Source organism: Macaca thibetana, chromosome 17 (assembly GCF_024542745.1).
Source record: "Macaca thibetana thibetana isolate TM-01 chromosome 17, ASM2454274v1, whole genome shotgun sequence".
Lineage (NCBI taxonomy): Eukaryota > Metazoa > Chordata > Mammalia > Primates > Cercopithecidae > Macaca > Macaca thibetana.
Window position 1 is genome coordinate 1,583,344 of NC_065594.1, and position 19,182 is coordinate 1,602,525.

A 19,182-nucleotide genomic window follows, 5' to 3' on the forward strand; every position below is an offset into this window, starting at 1 on the left:
ATGGTGAAACCCCCGTCTGTACTAAAAATACAAAAATTAGCTCGGTGTGGTAGCACACCCCTGTAATCCCACTTATTCGGGACACTGAGGCGGGAGAATTGCTTGAACCCAGGAGGCAGAGGTTGCAGTGAGCCGAGATTGCACCACTGCACTCCAGCCTGGGCAAGAGAGCAAGACTCCATACTAAAAAAAAAAAAAAAAAAAAAAATCAACCACTTAGAATAGTACACACGTTAAGCAGATCCTACATCTAGAATGGGTTAAGCAACCATTTACAAGCATCTTCATGAGGAAATGATCACCTCTGGGTTTTTCCGGTAATATTTGAAACAAACATGGAACCAAACTGTGTTTCCCTCAACACATAACTGTCCAAATTGCATATGCAAGTAGAGGTTTATGTAAAGGCCCTGAGAGAGCTATACTCAGCCTTTTGAATTAGGTGCAGAAGGCTGCTGACCACTCTCCATTTTACCAAGGGAAAGAGCAGTGACTTCTCTATTTCAGTACAATTATGGGCAGAAATGATATGATGCAAAATAGAGGTTCTTCCATACAATTTAATATGTAGGGTATAAGGGAAGACAGAAAAGCAAAATTCCCAAGAAATCAGAATAACTTCACGCTGGTCTTGTACTTCAAGAAACCCTGAGATGAACTGTAGTCCTCAAACACCTGTGCTTGGCTCAGGCCCTCCAGGACACTTCAGTATGCATCCAACTGGCTCATCATCGACTTCCTGCTATACTCGCAGGCCAAAAAGAGTGCTCCACTGGCAGGGAATGCTCGAATCATAGTAGGTGTCACTCCAGAATATAAGGCCATTATTCCTAGAAGACAAAAGGGCAATCAAAGACTCCAGCAATCCCTCTTCTGGGGACACCCGCGCAGCTGCATTGCACAGGTATATTTACACAGGCAAAGCCAGACAAGAGCGCTAAAACCAGCAAGTCCTGGAAGGACACATCCCCAGCTTTCCCTAAAGAGACCAACAGAAACAAAGACAAGTACCAGGTCTCCTGGCGAAACTGACTGATGCTCAGGTAACACCCCCCAATTCCATGCTTGGTTCGCTCTTAGGATGCAGATGGGGCAGAGCTGAGGCCTGAGACGGCCAGACAGAGGCAACCATGGAGAGAGGGGGCCGCAGCTCTGCAGCTTCACCTGGGCAGTGGCAAGAGCACCAACCTTGAGGCTGGAGACTGGTTTATAGTATTAGTATTGCCCAGGGTGGTTATGAAGATTGAATTAGATAAGGGAGGTATAAGTACCTTGTAGAACTTTACATGTTACACAAATTTAAGGGAGGATTACTATGAGTAACAGATAAGGTGTCTATGCTCTATTTGGGACACGAAGTTTCTGTGTTACTGTTCTCTTTCTTTTTACAATCAAAACAGAGAAGTTCTTATCTCAGATTTTAAGATGTATACTAGATGCTGGAAACACAGGTGTTTACTCACCTTCATTTTTCACAACATTTATAAAGGTTCTGATAAATCCTACCTGTTTTCCAGACATGGAAAGAGCTTGAACTCTGGATTTGATACAATCCACTGAGTTTGCCGCAAGCCACAGGCAAATCCCGCCAACTCCATCCACCGCTGAACATCACAGGGACAGGGCCTAGAGAAAAAAAAATAGCAAATGGTATTTTGTCTCGAGAGCAGCTGAAGTGACATTTCCAGAGGTCAATGCAGTAATGGCTGCAGGTAGGTGAAAATAAAAATGCTACTGCTGCGGAATACAGCTCTTTTTCTTGTTACCATGCTCTAAGAACACAAGGTTTTGTTTGGTAGCCCAGGTGTAGCCCAGGTCTACCCCTGGGTCTTGCCAAGTACAGGAAGCCCTAGTGAGGGTTATATTTAGTTTGGTCACTGAGGTGTTGAGGGCTGGCCCACACGAACCAGGAGGCCTCTAGCTGAGTGGCAACCCCTTACGGTGGGGAGAAGACAGGCCAAACACAATCTACGTCTTTTTTCAACTTTCTCACTCTTGAGTATTTTAATAGCCCTGATTCTTCCTTTACCATTGAAAGCCAAAATTGTTTTTATTAAACATAGCAGATAAGTCTGGCAGCTTGTCTAACCCCAGAATAGATTCAACACACTGAGGGAGATGGTAAGAGTAACTAGGTAAATGCGTTTGCATGGACAGCAGTGGGGTGTGACGGTGTTTGCTCCCTGCAGGTGTGGTTTCTGTCGATCCTCTGCTCTTTGTACTCTCCTCCCCACGTTGGTGGCTCCATCTGGTACAGGGAAGCTTCTGGATGTCAGAAGGTAACATGGGCGCAGGCAGTTGATAGCACCCCACCCTCCAGGCTTGATAATTTCCTTAGGACAGGGGCTGAAGCAGCACATCCCAAACTTTCTTACTGGAATAAAGTTTGTTAATTTTTCTGGATCTATTTTAGAAGAGAAGAGATTCAAAAATGACTTTCCCAATTAGGGAATCACCTATAAATAATCTTGAAATAAGCTTAAAACTTGGTGATCTCAGTAGTGGTTTGAGAGCAGCGGAAACCACAGTTCTTTGTCGTTGTCCATGTTTAGTTGGTTGGTACAACTGCATGCGATGTTTGGCTCACATAGTGAGTGAGTTTTTCTTCCCTGCTTCCCTGTCTTCTCTCCCCATTTTGTCCTTTGCTAAGGAACCTAAGCCGAACTGAAGTCCAGGTCTTCCGTAATAGACTGTCTCTCCTTCAACAGGGAACAAAACTACAGTCGCCTGTGGTTTTGCTTGTCTTCAGTCTCCATCATGGCATGCCACAGTCTGCTGGTTTGGGCCCTGCTCGTTTCTTTACTGCCTTCCTACCTGCCGTTTTTGTGCCGGTGGCTCATCCCATTCATGCTCAGCCCTCCTCGCTGTCTACGCTGTCTCCTTGGGCAATCGTATCCAGTCCCAAGCCTTTTAAAACAACAAGCTATACCCATCCTGGTGGAATTCCTGCCTATAAAAGGGCACACCTTCAGACCTCCAGGCACCTCTAGCGAACACTGCTGTGCATAAGGAACTGAATTCAGTTGTGCAGGACCTGCAGCGCAAAGGGTTTCAAACTCCTATTGCTGATGATCAAGTTAAAATATGAACGTGCTGGATTAAATGCTTTTATTCAGCTTATTGCATCTAGGTTATCTAAATTACACACCCACTGAAAACATTCTGTCACCTCTTCTCTTGGAAAAATTAATTAATGTAATTCAGATCTCATTTTATCCTAGCCCAGCAGTACCTGGCAGAGAATGACTCTGAATTACAGTAAAATCATATTAAATTATATTCCACTAATTCAGAATTGGAGATAATTTGGCAATTAAAGGGAGAAGTGTGTCATTCCTCTGCTGGAAGAAATGAACAGCAATGATGGGATCACAGAGATCGTACATAGAAGGGCCCAATACATGTTCAAAACATGTGCTCTGATTGTTTGAATTTCCAGCTTTTCTGCACTGCTTTTTCCCCATCTTTGTGGTTTTATCTGCCTTTGGTCTTTGAGGATGGTGACGTACTGATGGGGTTTTGGTGTGGGTGTCCTTTCTGTTTGTTGGTTTTCCTTCTAACAGTCAGGACCTTCAGCTGTAGGTCTGTTGGAGTTTGCTTGAGGTCCACTCCAGACCCTGTTTGCCTGGGTATTAGCAGCCGAGGCTGCAGAAGATAGAATATTGCTGAACAGCGAGTGTTGCTGTCTGATTCTTGCTCTGGAAGCTTCGTCTCAGGGGTGTACCCCGTCGTGTGAGGTTTGAGGTGTCGGTCTGCACCTAGTGGGGGATGTCTCCCAGTTAGGGTACTCAGGGGTCAGCGACCCACTTGAGCAGGCAGTCTGTCCCTTCTCAGATCTCAATCCATGCTGGGAGGTCCACTGCTCTCTTCAAAGCTATCAGACAGGGGCATTTAAGTTTGCCGAGGAGGTTTCTGCTGCTTTTTGTTCAGCTATGCCCTGTCCCCAGAGGAGGAGTCTACAGAGGCAAGCTGGCCGCCTTGAGCTGTGGTGGGCTCCACCCAATTCAGGCTTCCCGGCGGCTTTGTTTACCTACTTAAGCCTCAGCAATGGTGGGCACCCCACTCCCAGCCTCGCTGCTGCCTTGCAGTTAGATCTCAGACTCCTGTGCTAGCAATGAGGGAGGCTTCGTGGGCGTGGGACCCTCTGGGCCAGGTGTGGGATATAATCTCCTGATGTGCCGTTTGCTAAGACCCTTGGTAAAGCGCAGTATTAGGGTGGGAGTTACCCGATTTTCCAGGTGTGTGTGTCTCAATTTCCTTTGGCTAGGAAAAGGAATTCCCTTCCCCCTTGCGCTTCCCAGGTGAGGCGATGCCTTGCCCTGCTTCAGCTCTCGCTGGTCGGGCTGCACCCGCGGACCAGCACCAACTGTCCGACACAACATGCCCCAGTGAGATGAACCCGGTACCTCGGTTGAAAATGCAGAAATCACCCATCTTCTGTGTCACTCACGCTGGGAGCTGGAGGCTGGAGCTGTTCCTATTTGGCCATCTTGGGCGTGCTGGCTCTTCATCTTTTTTAACTGCTGTTGCTTTCAAGTTTTTTCTGTCTGATGTAAGAATAGATACTCCTGGTTACTTTTGGTGTCCATTTGTATGGAATGTTTTTTTCCACCCCTTTACGGTAAGTTACATGAGTCCTTATGTGTTAGGTGAGTTTCTTGAAGGCAGCAGGCAGATGGTTGGTGAATTCTTATCCATTCTACAATTCTATATCTTTTAAGCAGAGCATTTAGACCATTAACATTCAGCGTTAATATTGAGATGTGAGGTACTATTCCATTCATCATGCTATTTGTTGCCTGTATACCATGGTTTTTTTTTCAGTGTTATATTTTTATAGGTCCTGTGAGACGTGGAAAAGTGAGAGCCGTCTAGTTGACCTTACACAGAACAAGGCAAGAGCCATCTGATTGACCTTAGACATAGGCACACAGAAGCCATCTGGTCGACCTTAGCCATGGCAAGGTGAGAGCCATCTGGTCAGCCTTAGACATGGCAAGGCGAGAGCCATCTGGTTGAACTCAGACAATGGGCTATTGCCTTGCCATGTCTAAGGTCAAGCAGATGGCTCTTGCCTAGCCATGTCTAAGGTCAAGCAGATGGCTCTTGCTTTGCCATGTCTATGGTCGTCCTGGGAGATTTATGCTTTAAAGAGTTTCTGTTTTTATGTATTTTCAGGATTTGTTTCAAGATTTAGAGCTCCTTTTGCAGTTCTTGTAGTGCTGGCTTGGTAGTGGCAAATTTTCTCAGCATTTGTTTGTCTGAAAAAGACTGTATCTTTCCTTCATTTATGAAGCTACAAAGTGAGAGCCATCTGATCCAACTTAGACATGGCAAGGTAATAGCCATCTGGTCCACCTTATACAAAATTTTTGGCTGGTAAGGTGAAGATAGGGCCCCAATGACTTCTAGCTTGTAGGGTTTCTGCTGAGAAATCTGTTAATCTGATATATTCTTTATAGGTTACCTGGCGCTTTTGCCTCACAGCTCTTAGGATTATTAACTTCATCTTGACTTTAGATAACCTGATAACAATGTGCCTAGGTGATGATCTTTTTGTGATGAATTTCCCAGATGTCCTTTTAGATTATTTTATTTGAATGTGTAGGCCTCTAGCAAGGCTGGGGAAGTGTTCCTTGATTATTTCCCAAAATATGTTTTCCAAACTTGTAGATTTCTGTTCTTCCTCAGGAATGCCAATCATTCTTAGGTTTGGTTACTTAACATAATCCCAAACTTCTTGGAGGCTTTGATCATTTTTTCTTATTCTTTTTTCATTGTCTTTGTTGGATTGGGTTAATTCAATAACTTTGTCTTTGAGCTCTGAAATTCTTCTGCTTGATTCTATTGCTGAGAGTTTTCAGAACATTTTTCATTTCTCGAAGTACATCCTTTATTTCCTGAAGCTGTGATTGTTTTATTTATGCTATCTATTTCACTGAAGATATCTCCCCTCGTTTCTTGTATTTTTTGGATATCCTTAAATTGGACTTCACCTTTTTCTGGTGCCTCCTTAATTAGCTTAATAACTGAACTTCTGAATTGTTTTTCAGGTAAATCAGGGATTTCTTCTTGGTTTGGATCCATTGCTGTTGAACTAGTGTGATTTTTTGGAGGTGTTAAAGAACTTCATTTTGTCATATTACCAGAATTGTTTATCTGTTTCCTTCTCATTTGGGTAGGCTATGTCAGAGGGAAGATCTAGGGCTCAAGGCTGCTGTTCAGATTCTTTTGTCCCACAGGCTATTCCTGTGATGTAGTACTCTCCCTTTTTTCCTAGGGATGTGGCTTCCTGAGAGCCGAGTTGTAGTGATGGTTATCTCTCTTCTGGATCTAGCCACCCAACAGGGCTGCCAGGTTCCATGCTTACGCTGGTACTGGGGGGTGCCTGCACAGAGTCCTGTGATGTGGACCGTCTGCAGGTCTCTCAGCCATGGATACCACCAGCACCTGCTCTGGTGAAGGTGGCAGGAGAGTAAAATGGATTCTGTGAGGGTCCTTAGTTTTGGTTGTTTAATGCACTATTTTTGTCCTGGTTGGCCTCTTGCCAGGTGACGTTTTCAAGAGAGCAACAGTTGTGGTAGTGTAAGAATAGACACTGGGTGGGGCCCTAGAACTCACAAGTACATGTCCTTTGTCTTCAGCTACCAGGGTGGGTAGGGAAGGACCATCTGGTCGGGGCAGGGCTAGGCAGGTCTGGGCTCAGACTCTCCTTGGGCAGGTATTGCTGCAACTGCTCTGGGAGATGAAGACAAAGGACATGTACCTAGGAGGACTGTGGTTGCCTCTGCTGTGTCATGCAGGTTATCAGGGAAGTTGGGGAAAGCTCTCAGTCACAGGCCTCACCCAGCTCCCACACAACCCAAAAGGCCGGTCTCACTCCCACTGTGCACCCCCACCAACAGCTCTAAGTCTGTTTCTAGGCAGGGGGTGAGCAAGGCTGAGAACTTGCCCCAGGCTTCCAGCCTCCCAGGTGCAAAAGCAAGCAGGGCTTTCGTGCTTCCCCACCTGTTGAGTCTGCACACAGGATTCATGCCCTCCCCCAAGTTTTGGCCAGGAGACTTCACATTCAGTTGGAATTGTTACAACATTCGGCTGGAGGTTTCCCTCTCACTGTGGTCTTTTCCCAGTACCACTGGCAGCTCTCCCCTAGGACTCCTGTGAGACAGGTATGAAATAGCTTCCCAGGGGACCCAGAGAGCCCACAGGGCTTTTTCTGCTGCTTCCTCTACCCGTGTTTTGCTCAGATCTCTAAACTGACTCAGCTTCAGGTAAGATCGGATCCTTCTCCTATGATCTAGACCTTCAGGTTTCCCAGTGAGGGTATGCATTCAGGGGCAGATGCTCCCCCTTTCTCACTTTCACAGCTTGGGCATTCACAGTATTTGGGCTGTTTCCCGGGTCCTGCAGGACCTGCGGGAGCAATCCACTTCTTCAGAAGGTCCGTGGATTTTCTTGACTTTTGTGAATTCTTCCTGCAGTAGTTCTGGAGCAAAAATTCTTGATGCAAGTCTCCACACACTGCTCTCTCTGTCCTGCTTCCCATCTGCCATTTTTCCCCTCAGAGCTTATTTTTAAAATTTAAGTTGGTTTTCACCTTTCTCTGGTGCCTCCTTTAGTAGCTTAATAATTAACTTTCTGAATTCTTTTTCAGGCAATTCAAAGATTTTGTCTTGGTTTGTGTCCATTGCTAGAGAGCTAGTGTGATCTTTTTGGGGTGTTACAGAAACTTGATTTATCATATTACTAGAATTACTTTTCTGATTTCTTTTTATTTGGGTAGACTGTTTCAGTGAAATGATCTGGAACTCAAGGGCGGTTGTTCAGATTTTTTTTCCCCACGAGGTGATCCCTTGATGTGGTATTCTCCTCCTTTTTCTAGGGATGGAGCTTCTTGAGAGCCAGACTTCAGTGATTGTTATTGCCTTTCTGGGTCTAGCTACCCAGCAGTGCTACCAGCCTCCAGGGTGGTACTGGGGATGTCTGCTAACAGTCCTTTGATGTGATTTGTCTTTGCGTCTCCCACCCGTGGATACCAGCACCTGCTTCAGTGGAGGTGGCAGGGGAGTGAAGTGGACTCTGTGGGAGTCCTTGGTTGTAGTTTTGTTTAGTGCACTGGCTTTCTTGAATGCTGGTTATACTAAGAGTGAAGCTGCCTTGTGGACACACCTCTGGTTAGCTTCTTTGGAGCAGGATTTTTCTGGGAGGAGTTGCTGTAATAGCTTGAGTTGGTTGGCCTTCAGCCGGCAGGTGGCACTTGCAAGAGAGCACCAACTGCGGCAGGAGAAGGGAGATGTAAACTTGCCCTGGATTGGCCAGGATAAGTACTCGGGTTTCTCAGGTGATGGGTGGGGCCATGGAGCTCCCAAGAGTTTATGTCATTTATCTTTGGCTATTGGGACGGGTAGAGAAAAACCATCAGGCGAGGGCACAGTTAGTTGGGTCTGAGCTCAGACTCTCCTTGGATGGTGCTTGCTGCAGCCACTGTGGCACATGGGGGTGTGGTTCCCAGGTCAGTGGAGTTATGTTCTTAGGGGGATGATGGCTGCTTCTGCTACATCAATTTTTTCCTATTCTTATACATTATCAAATGATTTACATATCAGCAGAGTGTCCAAAGGTTTTGGCTGATTTTTAATATGCACTTGTTTTGTTATCTTAACATCAATAACGTAATCTAAAGTGTGTACTTGTAAATATCATCTAGGCAGGCCTTAGATTCCTGTCTTGAGTTTTCTCTGTGTCTGAAGAAAACAAGACTTAGTTATTTTAAATAAAGGTGGTAATTAACCGAAATAATTAAGACTATAGTTGTATACTAATTACAAAACTTTAATACCCCATGTCTAAAGCGGACTGTTGGGACACTGCCTGTCCAGGTGGATGGACGATCCCATTGTGAAAACCAGTGCCCACCTTGTGTGGTGGGGTGGCTTCAGCACGACGGATGTGTGTTGTGCACATGAAAGTCTTAGAGATACAAAGAGCCCTGAGGCCACAGGCCAAACATCTGGCCTGAGGTCTGGAGCTCTGCAAGCTTTCTGGCCGGGCTTTGGGTCCCCTCCTGTAACTGAAGTGAGAATGAAAGGCTGCTGGAGTTCTTCCTGGCAAGTTCTATGTGACCACATTCCCCTGGCAAAGAGCAGGCCAGCAGTTTCAAACAGACCAAGCCAAAGGGCTAACATTCCTTGGTGGGAAAGCTGTCCACCTATCCTGAACCTGTAAGTCAGGAGAGGTGATTTTCTATTGGACACCAATGGTGGGGCAGACAGTGGAGAGGCAGCAAGGCTTGGTCTGAGTCCTCGGGGTATGTTGGGGACATTGCACGTGTGGGAGACAGAACTTGATGCTGGGAAGGTAGGACAGCCAGGCCATGGAGATCTGTACTGAGGGTTACTGGGGCCTTTAGGGTCAGAAAAATGGGCACAGATGCTGATGTCTACCCATTCTTGAGTAAGCCTGCTCTGGCCATTTGTAGCCAAATCTACACAAACCTACAGACAGACGTGAAGACCACCTGGATAAAATATACCTGGGGAGCTAGGCTCCTGGGGCCTCTTTTTAAAATATAATCTTTTATCTCTTATTTTCCTTTCAGTGGTACATGTGCAGGTTGGTTCTACAGATAAATTCTGTGCTGAGGGATTTGATGTACAGATTATTTTGTCACCTAGGTAATAAGCATAGAATTTAATAGGTAGGTTTTCAATCCTTACCCTCATCTCAGCCTCCAGCCTCAAGTAGGCCCCAGTGTCTGTTGTTCCTTTCTTTTTGACCATGTGTACTCAGTGTTTAGCTCCCACTTAGAGGTGAGAACATGCGATGTTTGGTTTTCTTCTCCTGTGTTAGTTCACTGAGAATAATGGCCTCCATCTCCATCCATGTTGCTGTGAAGAGCATTATCTCATTGTTCGTAATGGCTGCAAAGGGTTTCATGGTACCACATTTTCTTTATCCACTCTGCCATTGATGGGCATTTAGATTGATTTTGTGTCTTTGCTGCTGTGAATAGTGCTGCGAGGAACATACATGTGTCTTTATGGTAGAACAATTTATTTTCTTTTGGGTATATACCTAGTAATGAGATTGCTGGGTCAAATGGTAGTTCTAAGTTCTACGAGAAATCACCAGACTGGTTTTCATTGTGGCTAAACTTATATTCTCACAAGTAGTGTGTAAGCATTCCCTTTTTTTCTGTAGCCTCACCAGAACCTGTTATTTTTTTACTTTTCAATGATAGCTATTCTGACACATGTGAGATGGTATCTCATAGTGATTTTGATTTGCATTTCCCTGACAATTAGTGATGTTGAATATTTTTTCATCCATTTGTTAGCCATCTGTGCATGTTCTTTTGACAAATGTCCTTCAGATCTTTGATTTAATCTTTAATTAGATTATTTGTTTTTTGTTGCTGTTTGAGATTCTTGCATATTCTGGATGTTAGTCCCTTGTTAGATGACTCATTTGAAAATACTTACACCTGTTCTTCAGATTGCCTCTTCACTCCGTTGGTTGTTTCCTTTGTTTGCAGGTTTTTCACTATAGTCTCAGTGGTCTATTTGGGAAGTTTTGCCTATGCTTTTGAAGTCTTAGCCATAAAATCATTGCCAAGACCAATGTTCTGAAGCATTTATCCTGAGTTTTCTTCTAGTAATTTTATAATGTTGAATGCACCCATTCAGAGTGCATTTTATATATGGTGAGAGGTAAGAACCCAGTTTCATTATTCTGGATATCCAGTTTTCCCAGCACCATTTATTGAAAACAGTGTTCTTTCCCAAGTGTATCTTCTTGGCGCCTTTGTTGAAAATCAGTTGGCTGTAAATACGTGGATTTATTTCTCAGTTTTCAGTTCTGTTTCACTGATGTATCTGTTTGCATATCAACACTGCTGTTTTGAGTATGTGGCCTCCTAATATATTTCGAAGTCAGGTAATGTGATTTCTTCAGCTTCTTTCTTTTTGCTCAGGAGCGGTTTGGCTATTCGGAATCATTTTTAGGTTCCATACAAATTTTAGGATTGTTTTTTCCATTTCTGAGAAAAACAACATTATTCTGATAAGGGTTGCATTTAATCTGTAGATTGCTTTGGGTTGTATGGTTATTTTAACAATATGATTTCTTCCAATTCATGGCCATGGGATGTCTGTCCATTTGTTTGTATCTTTTCCAATTCCTTTTATTAGTATTGTTTAGTGTTCCCTGTAGAGGTCTTTCTCCTCCTTGGTTAAATTTATTACTAGATATTTGATCTTTTGTTGCTATTTTAAGTGGGAGTGCTTTCTTGATAGTTGTTGGCTAGTTCATTATTGGTGTATAGAAACACTTGATTTTTGTATGCTGATTTAGTATCCTGCAACTTTGCTAATCTGTGTATCTGTTTTAAATCTCTTTTGATAGAGTCTTTAGGTTTATTTTTCTGTAAGATGAGGTCATCTACGAAGAGGGACCATTTGACTTTTTTCCCAATGTGGATGCCCTTTATTTCTCTCGCCCACTTGCTCTGGCTAGGACTTCTAGTACTGTGTTGCATACGAATGATGAAAGTGGGTATCCTTGTCTTGTTCCAGTTCTTAGAAGAAAGGCTTTCAGCTTTTCCCTATTCAGTATGATGTACGTTGTGGCTTTGTCATACGTGACCTTTATTATGTTGAGGGATGTTCCTTGTATGCCTGATTTGTGAGAGTTTTTCTCATGAAAGTATGTTGAATCTTATCACATGCTTTTCTGCATTTGTCGAGATACTTCTGTGTGTTTTCCCCTTTATTCTGTAAATGAGATTTAGCAGATGTATTAATTTGAATATATTGAGCCATCCTTATATCCCAGGAAGAAGTAAGTCCCAACTTATCGTGGTGTATTAATTTTTTTGTGCTATTGGATTCGGTTTGCTAGTATTTTGTGGAGGGTTTTTGCATCTATGTTCACCAGGGATATTGGCCTGTAGTTTTCTTTTTTCCTTTTTTTTTTTTTTTTGGAATAGTTTGAGAAGAATTGGTATTAGTTTTAATGTAAATAATTAGAATTTGGTGGTAAAGATATTGGTTTGGGACTTTTTTGTGAACTTATTACTGGTTCAAGCTTGTTACCTGTTACTGCTCTGTCCAGGTCTTCTAGATTTTCCTTGTGAAATCCTGTAAGTTACATGTGTCGAGGAATTTATCAGTTTCCTCTAGGTTTTCCAATTGGTTGTCATATAGTTTTTCATAAATGTCCCTAATAATCATTTCTACTTCTGTGGTATCAGTTGCAAAATCTCCTGTTTTGTTTATGGTTTTATTTACTTGGATCTCTTCTCTGTTTTTCTTGTTTAGTATGTTTAGTATAAGTAGCAGTTTACCAGTTTTCTTTATCTTTTGAAAAACTGTTCAGCCTTTGTATTTTTTGTTTGCCTCTATTTCATTGAGTTCTGCTCTTATGTTTACTATGTCTTTCCTTCTACAAATTTTGACTTCACTTTGTTCTTTTTTTTGAGACAGAGTTTCGTTCCTGTTGCTCAGGCTGGAGTACAATGGCATGATCTCGGCTCACTGCAATGTCCGCCTCCCATGTTCAAGTGATTGTCCTGCCTCAGCCTCCCAAGTAGCTGGCATTACAGTCATGTGCCACCACGCCCGGCTAATTTTGTATTTTTAGTAGAGACAGGGTTTCTCCATGTTGGTCAGGCTGGTCTCGAACTCCTGACCTCAGGTGATCTGTGTTTATTTGAAGCCTTTCTAGCTTTTTGATATAGGTGTTTGTTGATATAAATTTTCCTCTTAACACTACTCTTGCTGTATGCCATAGATTTTGGTATTTTGTGTTTCATTTTTATTTGCTTTCATTGAAGACATTTTTTTATTTTCTTATTTCTCCATTGACCCAGTATTCATTCATGAGCATGTTTAATTTCCATGTAACTGTATAGTTTCTAAAGTTTCTCTTGTTATTGATACCTATAATTCTCTTGTGGTCAGAGAAGATACTCTATATGATGTTGAGGTTTTAAAATTTATAGAGCACTTTACTATGGCCTAACATATGGTCCGTCATAGAGAATGTCCTATGTGCTCATAAGAAGGATGTGTATTCTGCAGTTGTTTGAAGAAATGTTCTGTGTATTTCTCTTAGGTTCATTTGGTCTATAGAGCAGGTTATGTCTGATGTTTCTTTGTTAATCTTCTCTTTAGATGTGCTGTTCCCTTCTAAACATGGGCTGTTGAAGGATCCAGTGACTATTGCATTAGGGTATGCCTTTCTCTTTAGCTATAATGACATTTTCCTTATTGATCTGGGTGCTCAAGTGTTGGGTGTATTTATAATTTTTATATCCTCATGCTGAATGGATCGCTTTTTCATTATATAATGATCTTCTTTGTCTCTTTTTATGTTTTTATGACTTAAAGTCCATTTTGCCTGGTGTAGGTACAGTTACTACTGCATGCTTTCAAAAGGTTTCAATTTGTATTGAATATTTTTTCCATCCCTTAACTTTGTGTGTGTCTGTGTGTGTGTCTTTACAGGTGAAGTGAGTTTTCTGTTGGCACTCAGGTGAAGTGAGTTTCTTGGGTCTTGTTTTTTGATTCACTCGTCCAGGCTGTATCTTTTAATTGGAGAATTTAAGCCATTTACACTCAATGTTGTATTGATGGCTAAAGAGTTACTCCTGTCACTTTGTTAATTGTTTAATGTTTGTTTTGTGTATCTTTTGGTCCTTTCTCACTTTGTATTGTTTATCTATATGAGTTAATGGTTTTCTGTAGTGGTAACATTGGATTCTTGTCTCTTTTTCAATTGTGTATCTGTTCTACCAGTCAGTTTTAGACTTTTGTGTATTTTCATAATGGTAGATATTGTCTCTTCGTTTTTCAGATTTAGGACCCTCATTTCTTCCAGGGCTGGCCTACACGTGAATTCCCTTGGTTCTTGCTTGTCTGAGAAAACTTTATTTCCCATTCCTTTTTGAAGAGTAGCTTTGCTGGGTATTATATTCTAGGCTCACAGCCTTTTTCTTTCAGCACTTTAAGTGTATCACCTACTTTCCATATGGCATGTAAGGTTTCTGCTCAAGGGCCACCAAGCTTCTACTTACAGTCTCTTTGAAGCTCTTTGGATTTCATTCTTGTTCTTCTCCAGGTTCTTTTTTTCAGCCTCTGACTACCTGCTGGCACAAAGCTATCCTACTTGTTTCAGTACTTATTATTATTGATTTTTTTCATGGAAGCAACCCGTATTTAGTATTTGTATCTGTTATCTATTGCCTTATAATAAGCCACCTCAAAATTCAGTGTCTCAAAACAACACTTACTTTGTTCTGAACCTGCAGTTCTAGGCAAGGCTCCATGGGGCCAGCTCATTTCTCTTCCCTTGGCAATAGCTATGGTCACTTGAAGCTGAGGACTAGAATTATCTAAGGGTTTTTTTACTCACATTTGTGGCAGCTGAAGCTGGCTTTTGGCTGAGACTTTAGCTGGGACTGTCAGCTGGAATAGCTACATAAGGATTCACCATGTGGCTTGGGCTTCCTCAGGATATATGGTGGCTGTATTCTAAGGACAAGCTTCTATAAAGAGAGAAAGTAAGCTGGAAGCTGTATTACATTTTCTAGCCTAATCTTTAGAAGTGACACCGCACTTCTATATATAATATATATAATATTATATATAATTATATATATAACTTCTATATATAATATAATATAATTCCATTGTATTATATTCACCAGAAGCTAGTTACTAAGGCCAGCTCATATTCAACAGAGGGAAATTCAAGGGAGAAATATGTCAACCAATTAGTAGATGTATTTTAAAACCACCATACTGCTCACTTTTCTAAAATCAAATTCTTCACCAAGAGTCATTATCTATGAAAACAATGCAGAAGAAACATGAAAAATTTCAGAAGCTTAAAAAGAAGTTGGAGAAAGTAATAGTAAATCTCAGAAGTCATATGAAAAGAAATATGGTGGGAAGTTAAACAATTTGAAGAATATAAAAGGGAGATAAAAGAACGAGCAAGATAGGAGACGATAAAAAATTAGGAGACCTGAATCTCTTCTTAGAGATTAGTTTATTTTTCTGATGGCGGGAAGAACACATACAGAGAGCTGGAGCTGAGGAAGTTCCCTGTGTTCTGCGTAGCCAACTTTGGTGAGATGCTAGAGCGAAGGGGCAGAGTATGGCAAGTGATGAGAGATGAGGCTGAATAACTTGATAGGAGCCAAACTGATTTGGATGTTTTTACTCCATGCTGGGAATCTGGAACCTTTCCTGGGGGCAAAAGTAAACCAATGACAAAGTAAATGACTGGAGATTTAAAATGTCACCTGTCATGTGGCTGCCTTTGAACTGGAGTAGCCTGAGTGTTACTAGATGAGCCTGGAGTCTGTCTCTTGGCCTTAAATCACCACCATAAACCCAGGAAGTCGATGATTCCTTTGTTTTCTGAGAACAGTTTCAGTCTGCTGGCTGGCAGGTCCATAGGGATGGCAGAAGTGAAGAAAATGTAGAGCCAGAGGAAAAAAGATACACAGACTTCTTGAGATTTCTCTGAAGCTATGGAACATGATGAATTAACGACGGGTTAAGTATACTTTTCATTATAAATGTTAATGCTTTCACATCTTTCATTAGTGGTATGTATGAAAAAATATTTAACATATTATCTATAAACCAAACAATAGAAAGGGATGCCATTTACTATTTATAGTTTATTTCAGAAATCAATGAATTTAATTTAATTAATAAACATTGGTAACATACCTTTTTGTATCTCTGTAGTTGTACTGTCTTGCAACTCCTGCTGCATCTGTAATATTTAAAATATTATTTGTAATGTTTAAGTTAAACAAAAGACATTATTTTGAGAATGATACATCATTTATTAAGTCTTTCATATAAAAATTTCAGAGGCTAGATCGAACTTGAGAATTGCTTAAATTAAAAAAACTCCATAAATAAAATTCCTTATTTTAAGTTTAGATAATAGAGAACATATATGTGTTATGTGGTTTGGATTAATCTGATAAAAATACAATTAATATTGCTGTACTGAAATAGTAGATACTTTGTGGTGATGATGATATGATATCCAATACCTTCACAGATTTTAGGTATAAAGACATATTTTCCTAACAGGTTTAGGAATAGTTTGAGAGACAGTTTTCCATACCGTTTCTGTGACAAAAACCTCATAGATAGGCTTTATAAAATTAGTAAATGACAATAGCATCATCAGACAGGCCTTGTAGGATAACTCAGTATCAGATAAAGGGAGAAGCCTTTATTGGAGGAATCTTATCTTTCATTAGCGCTATGTAAAATGTAGAGTTTTACATGACTTGAACTAAGAAACTACAATTATTATTTTCTTTTCTTCCAAAAGCTCTTCTCCTACATATTTCCTATGTGTAATAGATTTTATTAGTTCGTTATACCCCAGTCACAAATACTTTCATAATACATACATTTTACTTAGATTAAAAATCAAATACTTTTCATGATAGACTGCTTACTGTTACCCTTACAAAAGTAAGCTAGAGAAAAGGAAATGTTAAGAAAATTATAAGGAAGATATAAAGTATATTTACAGTACTGCACTGAATTTATCAATACCGTAAGTTTACTTCATGTGTTTCTGAGATGAATCATCTGTCTGAAAATGCAGGCAAAGATACAGATCTCAAACTGTGGTACATATCAAGCAAATCAGCTTTTTCTTATAATGTTATTTCTCTCCTTCTTGGAAGCACTTTATGCATCACTAGTGGTACTTTCTTTGGGTTCTATGATTTACACTATTAAACTAAACATGATGAAAAATACAAGAAGTCCTAGCTAGAGCATTCAGACAAGAGAAAGAAACAAAGGGGATCTATTTGGAAAGGAAAAAGTAAAATTACCCGTGTTTGAAGATGATATAATTTTATATTTGGAAAACCTAAACACTCCCCCTAAGAACTGATAAACAAATTCAGTAAAGTTGCAGGATAAAAAAATAAACATACAAAATCAGTAACCTTTGTATATACCAACATTGAACAATCTGAAAAAGAAATCACAAACTATTGTCATTTACAATAGCTCAAACAAAATAAGATATGTAGGAATACACTTCACCTAAGAAGTGAAAGACCTCTACAGTGAGAACTATAAAACATTGATTCAAGAAATGGAATAGGAGACAAAATTGAAGATACTCCATTTTCATAGATTGCAAGAATCCATATTGTTAAAATGTCCATCCTACCCAAAGCAATCCACAGTCAATGAAGTCCCTATCAACATACCAATGATATCTTCACAGAAATAGAAATAATAATCCTAAAATTTTCTGATGGAATCAGAAAACACCCAGAACAGCCAAAGTCATTCTGAGCAGAACAAAACTGAAGGAATTACATAACCTGACTTAAAATTATACTACAGAGCTATGGGTAACCAAAGCAACATGGTAACTGGCATAAAAAAAGACACATGGACCAGTACAACAGAATAGAGAGGCCAGAAATAAATTCATACATCTACAGGGAACTCACCTCAACAAAAATACCAAGAACATACATTGGTGACAAGACAGTATTTTCAATTAATGGGGCTGTGAAAACTGGATATCCATGTTTAGAAGATGAAACTAGACCCCTGTCTCTCATCACACACAAAAATCAAATGCATCACAGACCTAAATCTAAGATGTCAAACTATGAATCTACTGAAAGAGAACATTTGGGAAACTTCAGAACATTGGTCTGAGCAAAGATTTCTTGAGTAATACCCCTGAAGCACAAGCAACCAGAGCAAAAATAGACAAATAGGATCATGTCAAACTCAAAAGCTTCTACACAGCAAAGGAGACAACCAACAAAGTCAGGAGATAACCCACAGAATGGGAGAAAATATTTGCAAACTATCCATCTGACAAGAGATTAATAACCAGAATATATAAGGAGATCAAACCACTCAATAGGAAAAAAAATCTAATAATCTGATTTTAAAATGGGCAAAATATCTCAATAGACATTTCTCAAAAGAAGAAATGGCAAACAGGCACACAGTGGCATACAAATGGCAAATAGGTATACAGAAAGGTGCTCAACATCATTGATCATCAAGGAAATGCAAATCAAAACTACAATGAGATAACATCTCACCCCACTAGAAAGGGCTTTGATACAAAAGACAAGCAACAACAAACGCTGGCAAGGATACAGAGAAGAGGGAACCCTCATACACTGTTGTTGGGAATGTAGATTAGTAAAACCGCTATGGAGAACAGCATGGAGCTTCCTCAAAAAACTAAAAAAACTGCCGTATGATCCAGCAATCCGCCTTTAACAGTCTTTGCTCCTGTACCCCATCAGGAGAGGCAGATGCTATAGCCAAGTATTGTGAAGAGGTGGCTCAGCAGTTTGAGAAAAGCAGCATTATTTCTATATATCTGTCAGTTCCAGCTGCTATTATGCACAATTATATGATGGATCCAGTGTGGAAAGATGTTAAAGAGAGCATTTGGGTATTTATCCAAAAGAATGGAAACCAGTAAGAGATAATTGGTACTTCCAAGTTTACTGCAGCACTATTCACAATAGCCAAGATTTGGAAGCCAGCTATGTGACCATCAACAGGCAAATAGATAAAGAAGATTATATATATATATATATATACACACACACACACACACACACAAAATACACACACACACACACATACACACAATGGAGCACTATTCAACCATAGAAAAGAATGAGATACTGCATTTGCAACAACTATGAAGGAACGAGAGGTCATTATGTCACAAGGGAAATAAGCCAGGCACAGAAAGACTTCTCACTCATTTGTGGGAGCGAAAAATTAAAACAATGAAACTCATGAACACAGAGAATTGAAAGAAGGTTACCAGAGGTTGGGAAGGGTAGTGGGGGTTGGGGGTAAGTGAGGATGGTTAATGGGTAAAACAAATATATAGTTAGATAAAATGAGTAAGATCTACTACTTGATAGCACAACAGGGTGACTACAGTCAACATTAATTTAGTGTACATGTAAACATAAAACAGTATAATCATAAGCTTTGTAACTCGAAGAAATGATGTTTGAGGTGAGGAATACATTTACCCTGATGTAATTATTATGCATTGATTGTATGCCTCTATCAAAATATCTCAGGTATTTTATAAATATGTACCTACTGTGCCTCATATAAA

General features: G+C 40.6%; 1 protein-coding gene across 6 annotated transcripts in view; it reads left to right on the forward strand.

Moving 5' to 3' along the window:
• The window catches only part of LOC126940531 (phosphatidylinositol 3,4,5-trisphosphate 3-phosphatase TPTE2-like), a 38,052-nt gene extending 23,459 nt beyond the window's left edge, over positions 1-14,593 (forward strand). Inside the window, exon 8 of one of the 6 annotated variants that reach the window (XM_050766508.1) lies at positions 12,479-14,589. In XM_050766508.1, coding sequence (XP_050622465.1) covers positions 12,479-12,563 — 85 coding nt within the window. In that variant the 3' untranslated portion in view covers positions 12,564-14,589. Of the gene's footprint in view, positions 1-1,517; positions 2,348-12,478 lie in introns of those variants that run through there. The other 5 variants (XM_050766503.1, XM_050766505.1, XM_050766506.1 and 2 more) reach the window with 5 other exon arrangements.
• The last annotated feature ends 4,589 nt before the right edge of the window (positions 14,594-19,182 follow it).